The 21,725-nt window shown below is 42.9% G+C and overlaps 1 protein-coding gene across 1 annotated transcript in view; it reads right to left on the bottom strand.

The window, feature by feature from the left end:
* Positions 1 to 17,682, bottom strand: part of xrcc2 (X-ray repair complementing 2) — a 46,787-nt gene extending 29,105 nt beyond the window's left edge. Inside the window, exons 1-2 of the mRNA XM_043690736.2 lie at positions 17,565 to 17,682; positions 6,542 to 6,623 (exon numbers count right to left, since the gene is read on the bottom strand). Coding sequence (XP_043546671.1) covers positions 6,542 to 6,623; positions 17,565 to 17,603 — 121 coding nt within the window. The 5' untranslated portion in view covers positions 17,604 to 17,682. The remainder of the gene's footprint in view (positions 1 to 6,541; positions 6,624 to 17,564) is intronic.
* Between the last annotated feature and the right edge of the window lie 4,043 nt (positions 17,683 to 21,725).

The following is a 21,725-nucleotide window of genomic DNA, read 5'->3' as shown; positions in this document are numbered from 1 at the left end:
AAGGGTTTAGAGGGATATTGGCCAAGTGCTGACAAATGGGACTAGATTAGTTTAGGATAGCTGGTTGGCATGGACGAAGGATCTGTTTCCATGGTGTACATCTCTATGATATGCCATGACGTGATGATACCTTGAACACATCCCTTAAAAGGTATATTGCATATCAACACTGGCTCATAACACATCTCCCTTTTTCAAAGGAAGACAAATCCCAAATAGAAAGACAAAAGACATAAGCATGTTTAATTAATCAATTATATAGAGATGTTAAAACAGAGCTAAGAATATTGATACTTCCAACTTTGATACAACACTTTGTAGTTTTGACAACTCTTCCTAATCCGGTGATCATATAACCATCTAAAGAGGTTGCTATTATTCTCAGTTGCTCTTGACTGATGGTTATGTTGCTGCTGGCTGTGGTCAATTAGCATCATCATGTTGTTGATGCTTCCTTCATCACTTTCTACGTGCAAGAGTGTGGTGTTGGAGATGGTTCTTAACTTGCTTTTGCACCTTCATAATGTAGCACCATAATTGGTGAAGACTTCACAGGACGATATCTTTGGAATCTTTGCTAGTATCCAAGTATTTGGAACTGTACTTCTAACTTGCACTATCTGCCCATTCTGCAGTTGTGGTCATTGTCTACTGCTGTGTATGTGTTTGACGCTCCTCGGTCTTTGAAGAGACAGGTCCTATGAGTCTTTCATTCTCACACCAATGGACACAGTTTGAATCTCACAAATGGTTATAATGCTGAGATGTTTGCATACTGGTAGCCTTGGCATTGCAGGATCACTGGTAAGCTATTAAGCAGATTTCAGGAACCCAAGCTAATTTAAAAAAATGTATTTAAGAGATGTGGGTGTTGTTGCTGGGTTAATGTTTATTGCCCATCCCTAGTTGTCCACAAGAAGGTGGTGGCGAGCTGGGATACACACTGCTACTACTGATATTAGTGCTGAAGTGATTAAATGTTTATGGATGTGCCAATTTAGCAGATTGCTTTTATCCTGGGTGACCTCAAGCTTTGGGTGTTGTTGTAACTGAAGAGTATTCCATCATACTTATGTCTTGTCAATGGTGGATTGGCTTTGGGAGTAAGGAGATGAGTTATTCACTGCAATATTCCTATCCTCTGACCTGTTCTTGTAGCCACTCTATTTATATTGCGAGTCCAGTTGAGTTTCAGGTCAATGGTAACTTCGAGGATGCTGACAATGGGGTTTTCAGCAAGGTTAATGCTTTTGAATGTCAAGTGGCAATAGTTAGATGGTCTCTTATTGGAGATGATCATTGCCTAGCAATTGTGTGGTGTGAATGTTACTTTACACTTTTCAGCCAAAACTGGATGTTATCCAGGTCCTGCTGCAGTTTTACATGGACTACTTCAGAATCTGAGGAGTTGTGAAATGCGAAATCATCAGCTAACATCCTCACCTTTGACTCTGGAATGAGGGATGGTCATTGATGAAACAACTGAAGATGGTTGAGCCTAGGATGCTACCCATCAGGGATGTCCTGGAGCCAAGATGATTGAACTCCAAAAACCAGAACCATCATCCTTTGTGCCAAGTTTGATTCCAACCAATGTAGTTTATTCCCTGATTCCTATTGGTGGTCATATTGCTATGCTCCTTGATGCCACACTTGGTTAAATGTGAAATTATATGAATATTGTTTCTAATACTTTCTAGTTGCAGCTTGGATGCAGTGCTTCAGAACTATGATGAGACGGGACCTGTGACATTCTCATTTATTTTAGTCACAGCGAAGTCCCAAGACACACAAAAGTTGAGATGTATGAGCATGCATTTGATCAAATCTTCTCCATCAGCAGTCAATAGGAGACTTCTTCTTGGCATTTATGCAAGAACTGTGTTCAAGTGGAAAGGTGAATTGGTGGCAACTGAAGCATACAATTCTGACTTACAATCCGTCACTCAGGATCAATACTCTGTCTATTTCATTTCTTCTCTGTGCGCAGACTTTCTCGGACCATGTGTGACATCAGCTTCCAAAACCGAAAGTCAGTGCATCGACACACTGGCATACATGGAGCCTCAGAGGAACCTCAACACAACCACACAGCTTAGAGTTACCCCAATGTCTTCTAAACACCAGTGGAAATAAGCCCAGTCTGTCCAACCTATCATGACCAGACAAATTACTCATCCATATCAAGCTAATAAACCTTCTAACATTTTGTGATTTATGCACCATAATACCCAAACCTTGTGCAGTTCTTCTCTGTTGGAGTAATATTCGGTCTTTTATTTTTCCTGTCAAACTGAACAACTTCCCACACCTTCTCCATCTGTCAGATTTTTACCCACTCACACAATCTATCCAAGTCTGTCTACAACTTCTTAGATTAGATTAGATTACTTACAGTGTGGAAACAGGCCCTTCGGCCCAACAAGTCCACACCGACCCGCCGAAGCACAACCCACCCATACCCCTACATTTACCCCTTCACCTAACACTACGGGCAATTTAGCATGGCCAATTTACCTAATCTGCACATCTTTAGACTGTGGGAGGAAACCGGAGCACCCAGAGGAAACCCACGCAGACACGGGGAGAATGTGCAAACTCCACACAGTCAGTCGCCTGAGGCGGGAATTGAACCCGGGTCTCTGGCGCTGTGAGGCAGCAGTGCTAACCACTTATGTCTTCTTCACAACATACCGATTTGATATCACTTGCAAATTTAGCCTCAATGCCATCACTCCCCTCATCGAAGTCAATTATATAAACTGCAAAATGTTGAGGTCCCGGCATAGGACTCCGCTCATTATATCCTGCCAATCAGACAAATGCTCATTTATGCATATTCTGTTTTCTGTCTGCAGCCAGCCAATCTTCTAACTATGTTAATATTTCACCCCCTACACCTTCAGCTTCTTTTTTTCTGCAATAATGTGTCACCTTATCAAATGCCTGCTGGAAGTCCAAATGTAGAATGTCTAATGCCCCCCGTTAAACAGTGTACGTTACTTCCTCAGAGAACTGCAGTAAATTGGTTATACACAATTCCGCTTTAATGAAACTATGCTAAATCTTGTTTTTTTTCTTTTAAATGCTGAGCTAAAATCTCTTTAATGCTCCATTTTAACACTTGTTCAAGATTCATTATTAAGGTTTATTAGCAAATATATCAAAGTGGCCAAGTCCATTTAACTATGCGCAAAAATAACCCTCCAAATGTACATGGGGCAGAAATTAAGTCATAGAGTCATACAGCACAAAAACAGATCCTTCAGTCCAACTTGTCTGCGCTGACCAGCCATCCCAATCTGACCTAGTCCCATTTGCCAGCATTTGGCCCAAATCTCTCAATTCATACACCCATCCAGATGCCTTTTAAATATTGTAATTGTACCCGCCTCCACCACTTCCTTTGGCAGTCTCCAATCAATACAACCATTTCCTCTCACAAAAGCAAAGGACTGTGGATGCTGGAGGTCAGAAATAAAAATAGAAGGTGCTGGAGAAACTCAGTACATCTGGCAGTATCTGTGGAGAGAGAAATAGTTAACATTTCAAGTCCAAATGACTCTTGCTTGGTTCCAAAAAGTCATTTTGGATTTTGAATGTTAAATTTATTTCTGTCTCCACAGAAACTGCCAGACTTACTGAATTTCTCCAGCACTTTGTGGTTTTTATTTCAACCATTTCCTCTCCTTGGATCAAAATGAACCAGGGAAGAGTTGTCAGATAGAGCGCCAGTAGCTTCCAAATTCTTCCCAGTTATATTAATACTGCACAATAAGATGCCAAAATGGTATCAAATGGCTGAAAAACAGAAGCCAAGTATAAATTCAAAATTTACCATGATAAAGCATTCCTGCCAACTGACATCACTGTCTTCTTCACTGCTTTGAAGCTTTGAAGTGGAAATGTGACATTCTGTTCCTGATCCTTGGCTCCTGGCCCTCATTCCCTCCCACTGCTCACTGTATGAGACAGGAACTGGATGCCAAGGTTAACAAATAGAACTTCACAGTTACGTTCCTCAGACTTAAGAAAATGATATGTTCACAGCTAAAGGCAAGGAAATACAGTATTTGCAACATATCACAAAAGTTCATCCATCTGTTGCTGTTTTGCATTACACCTACCCTACTCCTCCCCAACGTGGTGAATAACCGCAGGGATGATGTGCAAACAGAACACAAGTATGGATCTATGTTTGCTCGCTGAACTGGAAGGTTCGTTTTTAGACATTTTGCCACCATACTAGGTAACATCATCAGTGAGCCTCTTGTGAAGTACTGGTGTTAGTGATCTAGTATAGTGACGAAACGTCTAAAAATGAACCTTCCAGCTCAGCAAGCAACCTTACATCCAGAACCTCAACCTGACCTACAAATCTTCTCAGAACTCGAGAACACAAGTATAATAATACAGGATGCTTTTGAGGAGTACAGTGTGGAACTCCAAAAGGAGATTGACAAATTGGACAAATTGGAGGAGTGGGCAGATAAGTGGTCGATGAGTTTATGACAGAGAAGAGTTACATGGGAATTTGATGGGAAGAGTGTGAAAAAGACAATATAAAACAGATTGTACAATTCTAAAAGAGGTGCAGGAGAAAGGGATCCGGATGTGTATGTGTACAGTCCATTAAAGGTGGCCTCATTCCTGATGCACAGCTTATGCCCGAAACATCAATTCTCCTGCTCCTCGGATGCTGCCTGACCTGCTGTGCTTTTCCAGCACCACACTCTCGACATTAAAGGTGTCAGGACAGGTGGAAAGAGCAGTTAATAAGTCATTCAGTGACCCTAGTTTTATTAATGAGGGGATAGACAGCAAGAGCAAGGAGGAGCTGTAGAAATTGTACAAGACACTTTTCAGACCGCAGCTGGAGTACTGTGTACAGTTGCAGGTGCCACATTATAGCAAAAATGTAAAAACATTGGAAAGAATGCAGAAATGATTTACAACAATCATTCCAGGAATGAGAAACTTCATTTAGAAGGATAGATTGGGGAAGTTGGGACTACTCTTTCCTTGAAGAGAAGGCAATGAACTGGAGATTTGTTTTTTGTTTTCAAAATCATGAGCAGGCTGAATAGAAAAGATCGAGAGAAGCTGCTGCCATTCGTTAAGGAAAGAAGAATGACAGGGTATAGATTTAAAGTGACGTGCAAAAGATGCAAGGGTGCGAGAAAAAAGGTTTATCACACAGTGAGTAGTTAGGATGCGGAATACACTGACTGGAAATGTGGAGGAGACAGGTTTAATTGAAGCATTCAAGAGGGCATTGGATGATTATTTAGATAGGAATGATGTACAAGGACCTGATGAAAAAGAGGAAATTGGTGCTAATGTGATATTATAAATTTCAGAACAATTTATGGACTGAATGAACCAACAAAAGATAAACTATTACACATAGCACTAACTCTGTCTGGAATAAATTGTTAAGGAACAAAGACAAGCTGCTATGCAGAGACTCAAGCATTAGCCATACCTTGGCAAGATTACATAAACAAAGCTGCTTTGGCACCTGTTTGATAAACTGGATGCTTTTTTGCCACAAGGACAACTGAAGAAGAATTTAATGAGTTAGTGCAGGTAAGCTGTAACTTTGAACAGACAGTGAATACCAAACGTAACAAGAAACAAAGAAATTACTTTGCGATAAGAAGCCCAGCTGCAGATTTGCAATAATTTGGATAAAAGGGATTTTTTAAAAAGTCAATAATAATCACATGTAGTCCGAAGGACAAAAATCTGTATAAGAATCGAGCACCAGAACCCCACCTTCGCAGAACTTCGAAGTACAACTCTGCCCAAGGATCAAACCCTGGAGATTCCTCCCACCAGTATGAGACCACCGCTGATTGAAATCCTGGCCAGATTTCACCATTAGTCAGGTAATAGCTAGGTTGGGTCGCAGGCTTCTACTTGCTTACTTGAGTGGTCTTACATTTGGTTGCTACATGCAATAAAGTTTGAATTATTGTTTCAGCACTTGATTGTGAAATTACTTAACGAATCGTTGAATTAAAGGTATCTTGTGGTGATTTACCCACAACACTAGGTAATGAAGCTTGTTTGTAGATGGGCCAAATGGCCACTTCCTGTACTGTAACAATTCTGAGATTCTGTGCCTTAACCAATACTTATCCCTCAAATCAACATTACAAAATACTGATTATCTAGTCTTTATCACATTGCTGTTTCGGTGAGCTTAATGTATGCAAATGTGTTGTCACTTTTCCTACATTAAAACAGGAGCTACACTTCAAAACAAAGTACTTGATTGGCTGTAAAGCACTTTGAGATGTGCAGTAGTTATGGAAGGTTCTATATACATGCAAGTCTTTTTTTTTCTCTAGCATTTAGTTTGCTCAATTAGCAGAAAACAGTTAAGCATGCTTTTATGAGTACTAAAATATAGGTTTGCACTTTTTATTGGAATAAAATGTTGCTCTGGAACATTCTTTTAAAACCAGATGGAATTATGGGTTGAATGTGCAAACATGGTTCCTCACAATATTGTTAATGCTTTGTGATTCCTTACCATGACTTGGGAATCCTTCTTCACTAAATAGCCGTGGTTCAAGACGTTTCAGAGAACTTCTCCCTTTTAGCCGAACAAGCAGCTATCAAAATACCAAAATCAATATTTCAGTAATGAGGTAAAATTCCTAATCACTTCAAATTTGACTTACATCTGCATACAACTGTGTTGTAACAACTCTTTTTTACCTACTACTGGTCACATCTGTAAGAAAATAAATTTGTTCAGAAACTCTGCAGGACATGGGCACAGATTGAACATTAACTGTTTTTTTTCTTTGGTATCCAATGAGTTTGACTATCATTGGATGATACATCTCTTAAAATTATTACTGGCTGAGACATCTATCTCTGGAGAAGGCTTTGACATTAAGCCTGGAGCATCAAGACATTTTTAAAACATTTTTTGCCTGACTACAGGAGATACGAGATTTCAGTTGAAAGGGTTGACTTTTTTTTGTTCTTTCACGAGGTTGGAATATTGCCCATCCCTAACTGTATTTAAACTGAGTGGCATGATCGGCCATTTCAGGTAAGGAGAGCAGAAAGATTTGAGTTATAAGGAGACACTGGATAGGGTGGGACTTTTTCTCTGGAGCACAGAAAATGGAGGGGTGACCTTATACAGGTCTATAAAATCATGAGAGGCAAAGATAAGGTAGATAGCCAATAGCTTTGCCTCATGGTAGGAGAGTCTAAAACTAGAGGGCATAGGTTTAGAGTAAGAAGGGAGAGATACAAAAGGGTCCAGAGGGGAAATTATTTCCACACAGAGGGTGGTGAGTGTCTGGAACGGGCTGCCAGAGGTTGTGGTGGAGCCAAGTACAATTTTGTCATTTAAGAAAGATCTGGATAGGTACATGAATAGGATTAGTATGGAGGGATACAGACCAATGCAGGCGAATGGGACTAGATTAATTGTAACAACTGGGTGGCATGGACAAGTTGGGTAGAAGGGCCGTTTCTATGCTGTAAACCTCTATGACTCTACGTCATTCCTCAAATGACATGTAGTGAACATTTGTAGGGGAAATACAGGAATCTATTATAGAGGATGTAATTACTGGATAATCAGAAAATAATGTCTGATTGAGCAAAATTAGCATGGATTTATGGAGGGGACATCATGACTGACAAACCCAATAAGAGTGTTTTGGGGATTTTATTCACTGAATCAATAAGGGAGAACCAGTGAATGTGGTGTCTTTGGATTTTCAAAGGCTTCTGATAAAGTTGGATCTGCTGTATGACTCGTGGAACACTGCTTGATGATTTGGATGCTTAGGCTAATTGAAATATTTCCACATTTCCCAAAGATACAAAATTTGGTGGAAATATGATTTTTGAGGAGGATGCAAAAAGTTTTCAAGGGGATTTAGACAGGGTCTGAGAGAGCCAGAGTGTGGCAAATGCAATGTCATGTGGATGAGTGTGCAGTTATCCACTTTTGGAGGAGAACAAAGATGCATCATATTTTCTAAAAGATGGGAGATTGGAAAATGTTGATGAAAACTGGACCTAGGTGTCCTTATTTGTTAGTCATTGAAAGCTAACATGCAGGCACAGCAAGCAATTTGGAAGGTAATTGCTATGTCTATAATAGTTTCATGATTACCACGACTAGCTCTCAATTCCAGATTTTATCAATAGAATTTAAATTCCACTAGCTGCATGGTGAGATATGAACCCACGTCCCCAGAGCATTAGCTGGGGCCGCTGGATTACTAGGCCAGCTACGGCATGTACAGAGGAACCTCGATTATCCTAATACCAATTATCCGAAGGAGATCTCGAAGTCCCGATAGAAACATTACATCAAAGACGTGTTTCCAACAGTGATCGCGTCTTTTGTTTACGGTGATTAAATATGCACCACCTCCAAATGACTGACCTCCTGCCCTCTCTCTCACCCCACATTTTCCCTGGAGTTCTACAGAGGGATGTACCCAAACCCCACCCCACACCCCCCCACGCTTCCCCCCAGATAATCTCTCCAATATTGTCCTGTACAGGGCAAATGTGGAACCTGTCAAAAAGTTGCATTAAAACGTTGTGTGTGTGGCTGTGTGTGCGTGTGCGCGCGCACTATTTGGAGACTTACCCACAAAGGCAGCTGCTGCAGCAGTCTTGTTGTTGGTGTCCAGTCAGGCTACCCCGGAGAGGAGGCAGGGGTGGACGGGGTGGGGTACGGTGTTCGGCAGGGTGATATTGGATAGGGTTGGGGGGCCAGGGTGGGCAGGGGGTGGTGTTGGATGGGGTTGGGGGTGGGCGGGATTGGGCATAGAGGGCGGTGTTGTACGGGGTTGGGGGCACTGGCACGCAGGGTGAAGTGTTGGATAGAGTTGGGTTGGGGCAGGATTGGGCGTGGGGGGCAGTGTTGTACGGGGTTGGGGGCGGGGGCGCGCAGGGGGAGGTGTTGGGGCTGGGGGCTCACATGCTTTGTGCTGGGGTCAGGAAGCGCTTTTGGACCGGGTTGGAGGGGGTTCAGGGGTGGGGTTGGGGGCGGGGTCTCGCGCATTGTGTGCTGCTGCGTCTCCTGAATAGGGAGCAGACTTTAAGAACTCCAAGCCCTAGAGGAAAGGCATTTATTTAATCGATTAACCAAATAAGCGATTATCCGAACGAAATAGTGCCCATCTCGTTCAGATAATTGAGGTTCCCTTGTAGTCCCTTGCTTTGTTAGAACTCCAAAAATGCGTTACCTTACACTTTTCAGCATTACATTTAATTTGCCACTATTCAGCCTAACTGACCAGCTCATCTATATTGCTCTGTAAGAGTTAACTGACGGGAGTAATTGGTCAGGTTGAGTTTGTCCTGCTTTCTGTCATACCTGGTCAATTTGCCACATTCTTAAGTAAATGCCAATGTGGTAACTATAGGGATGCAGATAGCTTAGAAGTCACATCTTCAGTTCTATTGCTGGAATGTTGTCAGGGCCCATAGCCTTTACATTATCTGGTACATTCAGCCGTTTCTTGATATCACATGGAGAGAATTGAATTGAATTGGTTGAAGAGTAGCATCTGTGATGCTGGGGATATCTGAAAGACGCCGACCTGGATCATCTACTTGGCATGTCTGGCTGAAGATTGAAGGAAAATGCTTCTGTCTTATCTTTTGAACTGTAATGCTGGCACTATCTAGAATGTGGTCTATTAAGGTATGATTCCTTGATTATGATAATGTCAAGCTATTGTTTGACCACTCTGTGGGTATGCAGCTCTCCTAGTTTAGGCTGTAACCCCCAGAGTTTAGTATGGAGGACTTTGCAGGGTCAACAGGGCTGAATTTGTATTGTCATTTCTGGTGCTAGGTGGTCCATCTGGTTGAGGGGCATGGAAAGGGGGAACAACCAAAGTCTTTTTCCTACGGTTGTGGAGTCCAAAACTTGAGAATTAGATTTAAGGTGAGGGGGAAAAATTTAAAAAGGACTTGAGAGATAACTTTTTCATGTAGAGGGTGGTGCATGTACGAAATGAACTGCTAAAGCTAGTGGTGGAGGCAGGCACTATTACAGAATTTAAAAGGCATCTGGATGAGTATATGAAGAGGAAGGGTTTACAGGGATATGGTCCAAATGCTGGCAAATGGGTCTAGGTCAGTTTGAGATGTCTGATCATTCTGTCAAAAGGTCAACCAAATGATTCTATTAATTTTTTTCAGATTTTTTAATGTTTTGATACAACTGAGAGTGGCTTGCTAGGCCATTGAGGGCACATTGTTTGAGTCTAGGCACAGACAGACCAGTCCAGGTAAGGATGGTAGTTTTTTTTCTTAAAAGGCAATACAGGAATATACAAACAGGAATAGGCAATTCAGCCCTTGAGCCTGTTTTGCCATTCAATGAGACCCTTGCCGATCTGTGGACTAACCCCACACACCTGCTCTTTGGCCCATATCACTCAATACTTCTGTTCAACAAAAAATTATCCACTTTAGATTTAAAACTAACAACTGATCTAGCAAACTAACTCCTGTTTGTGCAAGAGAGTTCCACACCTCTACCACTCTTGTTCTGTGAAAGTGCTTCCTAACATTCTCCTGAATGGTCTGGCCCGTAATTTCAGACTGCGTCCCCTAGTTCTAGAATCCCCAGCCAGTGGGAATAGTTTACTTGTACCTAACCTATCTATTAATATCTTGAGGACTTTAATCAATCACCCTAACCTTGTAAATTCTCAAAACACCAGGCCTAAGTTGAATAATCTCTCTTCATAACTTAACTCCTGAAGTCCAGATATGATTCTTGTAAACCTACAGTGTACTCTACCAAGGCCAATGTATCCTTCATAAGGTGTGCTGCCCAGATCTGCTCACAGTACTCCATGTAGGCTAGATGGATTTTTACAACAATCACAATGGTTTCATTATCATCAGCAGACTTAAAATGCCAGATTTTTCGATGTGCAGTGGTGAGGTTTGAATCCAGGTCCCCAGAACACTACCTGGGTCTCTGAATTATGGTCCAATGACAATATCACCCGACAGGTTACTATTAAAGCTTTGGATTTATAGACAAATATAACAATATGGTAATCTGCATTTTTTTTCAGTAATTTTATTACAATGTTATCCTATTGTATCCTAACACAAATTTCAACTTCTCTCTCCATATTCCCTGGTGAAAGAAAACATAGTGAAGCTCCTCTCCACATACCAGAAAAGAGTCCTCTTCCGAATCAGTCTCTCCCACATTCAGTTATGCTGTCCTATCCCAACTTACCCATTCAAACTATGCTCTCCCTCCCTAGTTCTCCTTCCCCACTCAGTCCAAATGTATTCATCCATTTCTCTTTCTCCACTCTCCCCCAATCTGACTTTCTCCACCTTGCAGAAAAATGGGACAGGAGTGGAAAAAGACAGCTGCTAGAGCCCAAATTCTGGACCCGAATCCCAAACCCTGCTTTCAAAGGCATTTTGCATTGTAGTTGCTTGTTGTCACATTTTTACCTGGCAGTGTGATAGCTCTGGGAAAACCACAAACCCACACATTTCAAGGACAGCGCTGGACACAATTAAAATGCAGGAGTTAGTCATAGAGTCATAGAGATGTACAGCATGGAAACAGACCCTTCGGTCCAACCTGTCCATGCTGACCAGATATCCCAACCCAATCTAGTCCCACCTGCCAGCAGCCGGCCCATATCCCTCCAAACCCTTCCTATTCATACACCCGTCCAAATGCCTCTTAAATATTGCAATTGTACCAGCCTCCACCATATCCTCTGGCAGCTCATTCCATACACGTACCACCCTCTGTGTGAAAACGTTGCCCCTTAGGTCTCTTTTATATCTTTCCCCTCTCACCCTAAACCCTCTAGTTCTGGACTCCCCAACCCCAGGGAAAAGACTTTGCCTATTTATCCTATCCATGCCCCTCATAATTTTGTAAACCTCTATAAAGTCACTCCTCAGCCTCCCATGCTCCAGGGAAAACAGCCCCAGCCTGTTCAGCCTCTCCCTGTAGCTCAGATTCTCCAACCCTGGCAACATCCTTGTAAATCTTTTCTGAACTCTTTCATGTTTCACAACATCTTTCCGATTGGAAGAAGACCAGAATTGCACGCAATATTCCAACAGTGGCCTAACCAATGTCCTGTACAGCCACTGCATGACCTCCGAACTCCTGTACTCAATACTCTGACCATTATTAAAAAACCGTTATTAAAAAAGTGAGTTTGATAACAATGGAGACTAATATATACAATTCACCAAATTAAAAATACTTATTTCCACTATAATACTTTTCAATTCAGACTCACAATAATTTTGAAATATTTGAAATATGTGAAATATTTACTCCGCATCATGGAAATGTCAAGCGAATGTTAAAACAGTAGAATTTTATATCTTTATAATGGTAAATATTTATATATTTATAATGGACTAATGGTAAGGTTCTTGGTTGTGTAGATGAGCAAAGAGATCTCGGTATCCATGTATATCGATCTCTGAAAGTTGCTACCCAGGTTGACAGAGTTGTTAAGAAGGCATACAGTGTGTTAGCTTTTATTGGTAGAGGGATTGTGTTTCGGAGCCACAAGATCACGCTGCAGCCATACAAAACTCTGGTGCGGCCGCACTTGAAGTATTGTGTATCGTTCTGGTCACCATATTATTGGAAGGAGGTGAAAGATTTGGAAAGGGTTCAGAGGAGATTTACTAGGATGTTGCCTGAGGTCTTATGAGGAAAGGCTGAGGGACTTGAGGCTGTTTTCATTAGAAAGAAGAAGGTTGCGAGGTGACTTAATTGAGACATACAAGACAATCAGAGGGTTAGATAAGTGGACAGTGAGGGCCTTTTTCTTCGGATGGTGATGGCTAGCACGAGGGGAACATAGTTTTAAACTGAGGGGTGATAGATATAGGACAGATGTCAGAGGTAGTTTCTTTACTCAGAGTAATATGGGCATGGAATGCACTGTCAGCAGCAGTAGTAGACTTGCCAACTTTAAGGGCATTTAAATGGTCATTGGATAAACATATGGATGAAAAGAGAATAGTGTAGGATAGATGGGCTTCAGATTGGTTCCACGGGTTGGCGCAACATCGATGGCTGAAGGGCCTGGACTGTGCTGTAATGTTCTATGGTCTATGTTCTTTTTTTAAAAAGAGGGGGGAGTTGAGGGAAAAATAGTTGCACTCGCAATATGTATTGAGTAATTGAGAAGATCAAGTAATGATTGTATTCCTTTTATTTTTCCTGTCAAAATGGACAATTTCACATTTTCTCACATTTTACAGCAATTTCTGGATCTTTGCCCACTCAGTTAACCTATACCTTTTTGTAATCCTCTAACGAGTAGGCAAAAAAGTTATGAAGAGGACATATTTATGAGTCTGTAAGTTAGCTCACTGAGCATGAAGGTTTGTTTTCAGATGTTTCATCACCATACTAGGTAACATCATCAGTGAGAGTGTCCGGTGAAGCACTGGTGGCATGTCTCACCTCTCTATTTATAGGTCTTGGTTTCTTAAGGTGGGTGATGTCATTTTTGGTTCTTTTTTTCAAGGGAAGGTAGATGGGATCTAAATCAATGTGTTTATTGATGGAGTTCTGGTTAGAATGCTATGCCTTTAAGAATTCTCGTGCGTGTCATTGATTCACCTGTCCTAGGATGTGTGTGCTGTCCCAGTCAAAGTGGTGTCCTTCTTTGTTTGTATATGTGGAAACTAGTGAGAGTGGGTCGTGTCTTTTGGTGGCCAGTTGGTGTTCATGTATCCTGGTGGCAGGTTTCCTGCTGGTTTGTCTGATGTAGTGTTTCTTACAGTTAGATTAGATTAGATTAGATTACTTACAGTGTGGAAACAGGCCCTTTGGCCCAACAAGTCCACACCGACCCGCCGAAGCGCAACCCACCCATACCCCTACATTTACCCCTTTAACCTAACACTACGGGCAATTTAGCATGGCCAATTCACCTGACCCGCACATCTTTGGACTGTGGGAGGAAACCGGAGCACCCGGAGGAAACCCACGCAGACACGGGGAGAATGTGCAAACTCCACACAGTCAGTCGCCTGAGTCGGGAATTGAACCTGGGTCTCTGGCGCTGTGAGGCAGCAGTGCTAACCACTGTGCCACCGTGCCACCCACCATGGTATCTTGTAAATGACGTTAGTTTTGCTGGTGGTATCTAATGGATAGGTACATGGATGGGTGCTTAAGCTAGGACAAATGTTCGGCACAACATCGTGGGCCAAAGGGCCTGTTCTGTGCTGTATTGTTCTATGTTCTATAATGGATCCTGTAGATTCGTTAATCGCTGTTTAAGTATGTTGGTAGGTTTGTGGGCTCCCATGATGCCAAGAGGTCTGAGTACTTTGGAAGTCATTTCTGATATGTTTTTGATGTAAGGTAATGTGGGTATAGTATCTGGTTGTGTTGTGTCTGCTTGTTTGGGTTTGTTTCTGAGGAATCGATAGGTTGGGTTTGTTGGCTACCCGTTTTTCTTGAAAACATTGTATAGATATTTTTCTTTTGCTCTTTGTAGTTCTTGGATGCTGTTTACCTCAGCAGCAAATTTAGCAACTATATCTTTTATCCCTTCAACAAAGTAACTTATATAAATTGTAAACAGTTGAGGTCCAGCACTGATCCCTGTGGCAAACCACTCATCCCATCTTGCCAAATTGAAAAAGACCCATTTACACCTACTCTCTGGTTCTGCTGGCTTACCAATCTTCTATCCATACTAATGTGCTATTGCCGACACCATGAGCTTTTATTTTCCTCATTGATGTTTGACACAACACTTCATTAAATGGCCTCTGGAAATCTAATAAAGCATATCGACTAGTTTCCCTTTATCCCCAGCTTATGTTACTTTCTCGAGGAACTCTGATACATAGATATGACAGTGGGAGAGATATTGGTGGGAGGGAGTGATGATGGCATTTTGGGTTGAGGGAGCAGCACTGTAAAGTTTACAAAATGTAACAAAATCTGGCTATATAGTAGTCATGAGGTTAATTGTGGACTTTAGAATGGAAAAACAGGGTGGCAAAAAGGGGAGGCAACGGCCTCGTGGTATTATTGCCAGACTGTTAATTCAGAGACCCAGCTAATGTTCTGGGGTTCAAACCCCCCACATTAGATGGCGGGAATTTGAATCTAATAAAAGAAATCTGGAATTAAGAGTCTAATGATGACCATGAATCCATTGTCGATTGTCAGGAAAAACTCATGTAGTTCAGTAATTTCCTTCGGGAAATAAACTGCCATCCTCACCTTATCTGACTGACCTACATGTGACTCCAGAAACACAGCAATTAGGGATGGGCAATAAATGCTGGCCTCGTGTCTTGTAAATGAATAAAATAAAAGATCAGCAGGACTTTAAGGCATAGAGAGAGCATTGAAAATATTAATCAGAAGGATTTCAGGAAGACAAACAGTTATATAAAGATTGGATAAGTTGGGCTGTTCACTTTGGCGAAGAAAAGGTTGTGAGGAGCATTGATACAGGTTTTCAAAATTATGACAGATTTGGACAGTGCAGATAGAGATAAACTATTCCCATTGGTGAAAAGACAGGACCAGACAGCATAAATTTTGAGGCGACTGGCAAAAGAAGCAAAGCGACATGAGAAAAAGCCTTTAAATACAGTGAGTAGTCAGGATCTGGAATTCACTGCCAGAGAACATAGTGGAGGCAGGTTCCATCAGAGCATTCTGAGAGAATTAGGTTATTATCTAAAAAAGGAAACAGGTGCAGGACTATGGGGAAAAGCAGGTGATTTTTTCCTTCAGATATATGGAGTTGAATGTCCCTTTCTGCACTGTAACCATTCTATGATCCTGTGATCATGTGAAGTATAGCAGATGATCTCATTGCAGAGGGAGTCTAAAGTGATGCAATTGGGAACGACTCATATAGAAAGACTGCATGCTACAAAGGGCATCATTTTGAAAGTGCATATGCACAAAACCTTGAAGCTGGTAGAGAATTGATAAAATTATGATTAAGATATAAGGATTATAGAAGTTTATAAATAGAAACATAAAACCTGAAAATAAAGAGATCATGCTAGAACTTTGCAAATCACTGGTAAGACCTCAGCTGAAATAGTGTGGCGAAATCTGAGTGAAACACTCTCTGGTAACATGTGAAGGCCTTTAAAAGGATAGAATGTAGATTGACTAAGATGTTACAGAAATGAGAGACTTCAGTTATGAGAAGTTGGAAAAGCAAGGACTGTTCTTGGAACAAAGAATATTGACAAGAGACCGAATCAAAGTTTTCAAGGCGATAAGGAATTTTTGATCAAGCAGGATGGGAAAGAATGCTCCCTCAGGCACGTGGGTCAGTAACCAAAAACCACAAATTTTAAAATCATTGGGGGATCTGGAGGAGAAATTAGGAGCTTTTTTTCACAAAGGGAATTGTCAGGATTCAGAATACTTTCCTAGAAAACCAAGTCCCTAAATACACTTAAAACAGGAGTACGACAGTTAATTGAGGGTGATCAGCTTACAGGGTTACAGGTGGCAAGAGTGGGGTGAGAGACTAGGCATTACTTCTCCTTAGGGGAGAAAGTGAGGTCTGCAGATGCTGGAGATCAGAGCTGAAAATGTGTTGCTGGAACAGCGCAGCAGGTCAGGCAGCATCCAGGGAACAGGAGAATCGACGTTTCGGGCATAAGCCTTTCTTCAGGAAGGGCTTATGCCCTTTCATTACTTCTCCTTATATGAGACAGCACAGGCATACTGGGGCTGACTGGCTATAGATTTGTATGTTTCTATAAACACACTTCATTTACAACCAATATTGAACCACAATTAAATCTGAACACTTATTGAGGCAAGACAAATACAATCATAACAATAATATACTGAGGTGCAATCTCCAAAATTAAATAATCTCTTTGAAAAGGGTATTTCAAAAATGATGGACAAATAAAAAAACTAATTTAGTCCAAAAGATGAACTGTCAACAAAAACTAATAAAACAAATTGAAAATGTTGAGTGTGATTGACAAGAGAGAGAATGAATTATGAGAAGGTTTGTGCTGGCATTATTAAAAAAACAAAACAACTTAAAATGTAAAAGCCACCTTAAGTGTGTATCCATGAATGATCTCTCAGAATACCTCTGTATTAGACCCACATTTCTACTTGGTGGCTGTAACTCATTCATTTCCTCAATCTCGATTACATGCCCAAGTCCCCTTCAAAATGATCTGAGGGTCAGTTTCCACCACACTCTCATTTCTGTAACATCTTAGTCAATCTACATGTTGGGGGGTGGGGGGAGGCATTTCAAATCCTGACAACTGCGGGGGAAAGAAAATATCATCTCCTCTCTAGATCGTGTACCAAAAGATTTCAAAATCTCGGTGCCTCTAGCTATGCTTGATTAAAAAAAAAAATCACTGCAGAACGTAGTTCAGGTTTGAGGGGGGAGAACTGAACCTCCTGCTGCCCGTGTTGTTTTGGACAGGTTCCTTCGAAGTAGCCTCAGTGAAACATCAGCCACAATCTGTGCGGAGACCCAATCTCACCTCACACTGCACCTTACCTCCGTGCCCGACTCTTTCTGCCGAAAATCGCTGGTCATAACTGAAAAGTTTCCTGCTCACAACAAAGCAAATGTCAGGCAAGCTGAGAGCAGCTTGTAACCAGCAGCGGCCATCTTCTTTCACCTCTGACCCTCCACTTCCTGCTCCTTCTGGTTGCTATGGGCACACCAAACACTGCTGCACTCCAATTTTATTTGCATTTACCTTTTCCTCTTAACATCCTTTTAGAATATATTTCAAAGAATGAGGATTCCATTATAGCAAAAAACAGATACATCATAATAATAGATTGCAAACATTGCAGATATGTGTGATGTTCTGCCCTGAATACATAAATGTGGCATGATCTTTAAGGATAGTCTGAGTAGTGAAAGGGAAAATATCTTTTATTTCTTATAATTGCAACTTTACCTCATCTGCTGCATTACTGATTCATTTAATTTCCCTGTAAATATGCCCAATTATGTCTCAACATTTCTCATTTCTAATTCCCACAGTAATTTCAGAATTTTGACAAGGAGACACCATGTATAAATAAACACACACACCAATGGACAGTTAAAAAGTCTTATGTAAATGTACAGTGTGCCAATGAATAATCGTATTTGTTGTTGGATTGCAGGTTCCAATATTTAGTTTTAATGTCGCATGCCATAATTTATTCTGCTTTAACTGAAAACTGAAATCCAGTAGTCTTCAAGGGGAAAATCATTATGACAGAAGGGGCTATCCAGCCTCTGGATTAGTGGTGCTGGAAGAGCACAGCAGTTCAGGCAGCATCCAAGGAGCTTCGAAATCGACGTTTCGGGCAAAAGCCCTTCATCAGGAATAAAGGCAGTGAGCCTGGAGCGTAGAGAGATAAGCTAGAGGAGGGTGGGGGTGGGGAGAAAGTAGCATAGAGTACAATGGGTGAGTGGGGGAGGGGATGAAGGTGATAGGTCAGGGAGGAGAGGGTGGAGTGGATAGGTGGAAAAGGAGATAGGCAGGTAGGACAAGTCTGGACAAGTCATGGGGACAGTGCTGAGCTGGAAGTTTAGAACTAGGATGAGGTGGGGGAAGGGGAAATGAGGAAACTGTTGAAGTCCATATTGATGCCCTGGGGTTGAAGTGTTCTGAGGCGGAAGATGAGGCGTTCTTCCTCCAGGCGTCTGGTGGTGAGGGAGCGGCGGTGAAGGAGGCCAGGACCTCCATGTCCTCGGCAGAGTGGGAGGGAGAGTTGAAATGTTGGGCCACGGGGCGGTGTGGTTGATTGGAGCGGTGTCCTGGAGATGTTCCCTAAAGCGCTCTGCTAGGAGGCGCCCAGTCTCCCCAATGTAGAGGAGACCACATTGGGAGCAACAGATACAATAAATGATATTAGTGGATGTGTAAGTAAAACTTTGATGGATGTGGAAGGCTCCTTTAGGGCCTTGGATAGAGGTGAGGGAGGAGGTGTGGGCACAGGTTTTACAGTTCCTGCAGTGGCAGGGAAAAGTGTCAGGATGGGAGGGTGGGTTGTAGGGGGGCATGGACCTGACCAGGTATTCACGGAGGGAACGGTCTTTGCGGAAGGCGGAAAGGGTGGGGAGGGAAATATATCCCTGGTGGTGGGGTCTGTTTGAAGGTGGCGGAAATGTCGGTGAATGATTTGGTTTATGTGAAGGTTGGTAGGGTGGAAGGTGAGCACCAGGGGCGTTCTGTCCTTGTTACAGTTGGAGAGGTGGGATCTGAGGGCGGAGTTGCGGGATGTAGACGAGATGCGTTGGAGGGCATCTTTAACCACGTGGGAAGGGAAATTGCGGTCTCTAAAGAAGGAGGCCATCTGGTGTGTTCTGTGGTGGAACTGGTCCTCCTGGGAGCAGATCCGATGGAGGCGGAGGAATTGGAAATACGGGATGGCATTTTTGCAAGAGGTAGGGTGGGAAGAGGTGTAATCCAGGTAGCTGTGGGAGTCGGTGGGTTTGTAAAAAATGTCAGTGTCAAGTCGGTCATCATTAATGGAGATGGAGAGGTCCAGGAAGGGGAGGGAGGTATCAGAGATGGTCCAGGTGAACTTAAGGTCAGGGTGGAATATGTTGGTGAAGTTGATGAATTGCTCAACCTCCTCGCGGGAGCACGAGGTGGCGCCAATGCAGTCATCAATGTAGCGGAGGAAGAGGTGGGAGTGGTGCCGGTGTAATTACGGAATATCAACTGCTCTACGTAGCCAACAAAGAGACAGGCATAGCTGAGGCCCATACGTGTGCCAATGTCTACCCCTTTGGTCTGGAGGAAGTGGGAGGATTCGAAGGAGAAATTGTTAAGGGTGAGGACCAGTTCGGCCAAACGAATGAGAGTGTCGGTGGAAGGGTACTGTTGGGGATATCTGGAGAGGAAAAAACAGAGGGCTTGGAGGCCCTGGTCATGGCGGATGGAGGTGTAAAGGGATTGGATATCCATGGTGAAGATGAGGCATTGGGGGCCGGGGAAACGGAAGTCTTGGAGGAGGTGGAGGGCGTGGGTGGTGTCTCGAACGTATGTGGGGAGTTCCTGAACTAGGGGGGATAGGACAGTGTCGAGGTAGGTAGAGATGAGTTCAGTGGGGCAGAAGCTGCTGAGACAGTGGGTCGGCCAGCGTGGTCAGGCTTGTGGATCTTGGGAAGGAGGTAGAATCGGGCAGTGCGGGGTTCCTGGACTATGAGGTTGGAAGCTGTGGGTGGGAGATCTCCAGAGGTGATGAGGTTTTGTATGGTCTGGGAGATGATGGTTTGGTAATGGGGGGTGGGGTCATGGTCGAGGGTCAGTAGGAAGAGGTGTCCTCGAGTTGACGATTGGCTTCAGCGGTGTAGAGGTCAGTGCGCCAGACCACCACTGCGCCCCCTTTATCCGCTGGCTTGATGGTGATGTTGGGATTGGAGCAGAGGGATTGGAGGGCTGCGCATTGTGAGGGTGAGAGGTTGGAGTGGGGGAGGGAGTTAGACAGGTTGAGGCGGTTAATGTCCCGGCGGCAGTTGGAAATGAAGAGGTCGAGGGCAGGTAATAGGCCAGCACGGGGTGTCCAGGTGGATGCAGTGTGTTGGAGGTGGGCGAAGGGGTCCTCAGAAGGTGGGCGGGAGTCCTGATTGTGAAAGTAAGCTCGGAGGCGGAGGCGACGGAAGAATTGTTCAACGTCACGGTGTGTATTAAATTCATTGATGCGTGGACGGAGGGGGATGAAGGTGAGTCCTTTGCTGAGGACTGATCGTTTATCCTCAGTGAGGGGGAGGTCTGGGGGGGATGGTGAAAACTCGGCAGGGCTGGGAGCTGGGATCTGGTGTGGGTGTAGAGCTGGGAGTGGGGGCAGAACTTGTAACTGGAGTGGGTGTGATGGTGGGGGGAATGGGGGTGGAGTCATGAGCAGGGGTAGTGTTCAGCCCCTTGAGTCCATACCAGATATTTATGCAGCAATGCTGTCAGTCACTGGGTGATTGTAATGAGGACAGCCAGTTGGACTTCATACAATATGAGTTCTCTGATTGAGGCTATTAATCTGGTCTAATCAGGGAGTCCTGGTTGACATATAAAAAGGGTGTGTGCCAGGGATATTGGCACCCTGATGCCTGACTCTGTATGAAACAGCTCTATAGCCACAGACTGTTCATATGTCAATAAGCGGCCTGTGTGGAGTTATTTCAGTCATGTTTCCCACTTTATACCTACTTCCCTCAAGTGCTTACCCAATTTTCTTTTCAAGCCACCCTGTCTCTGCCTGCACCACCCTTACGAGTTGTAGATCTTTATGTCTTGCAGTGAAGGCAGCTCTTTCTCACATTCTCCTTGCATTTTTGCCAAAAACCTTAAAACTGTGTTCCGTAGACCTGTACAATTTGTATTAGGACTATGGCTGAATCTGTCAAAATTTTACACTCTTCTGTCAAACCACCCATCAATCTCATTTGCTCCAAGTAGACAATTCCACCCTCTAATATTGGAACTAAAATCCATCATCTTGGATCCATTCTGGTAAATCTTTTCTTCACCTCCTCAAGTGGGTTTACATTCTCCCAAAAGTGTGGTGACCAGAACAGGATCCAATTCTCCAATTATGAATTAAAGAGAGTTTCATAAAAGTTCAGTGGAATCTCCCTGATTTCCTGCTCATCATAAGAATGTTCTATACAATGACATTGTCACTGGACTCATAATTCAGAGACCCAAGTAAT

This window comes from Chiloscyllium plagiosum, unplaced genomic scaffold (assembly GCF_037043375.1).
Source record: "Chiloscyllium plagiosum isolate Xiang-an unplaced genomic scaffold, Cpla_swu_hap1 HiC_scaffold_5, whole genome shotgun sequence".
In the NCBI taxonomy this organism is placed as follows: domain Eukaryota; kingdom Metazoa; phylum Chordata; class Chondrichthyes; order Orectolobiformes; family Hemiscylliidae; genus Chiloscyllium; species Chiloscyllium plagiosum.
This window is presented reverse-complemented; position numbering and strand designations above follow the sequence as displayed.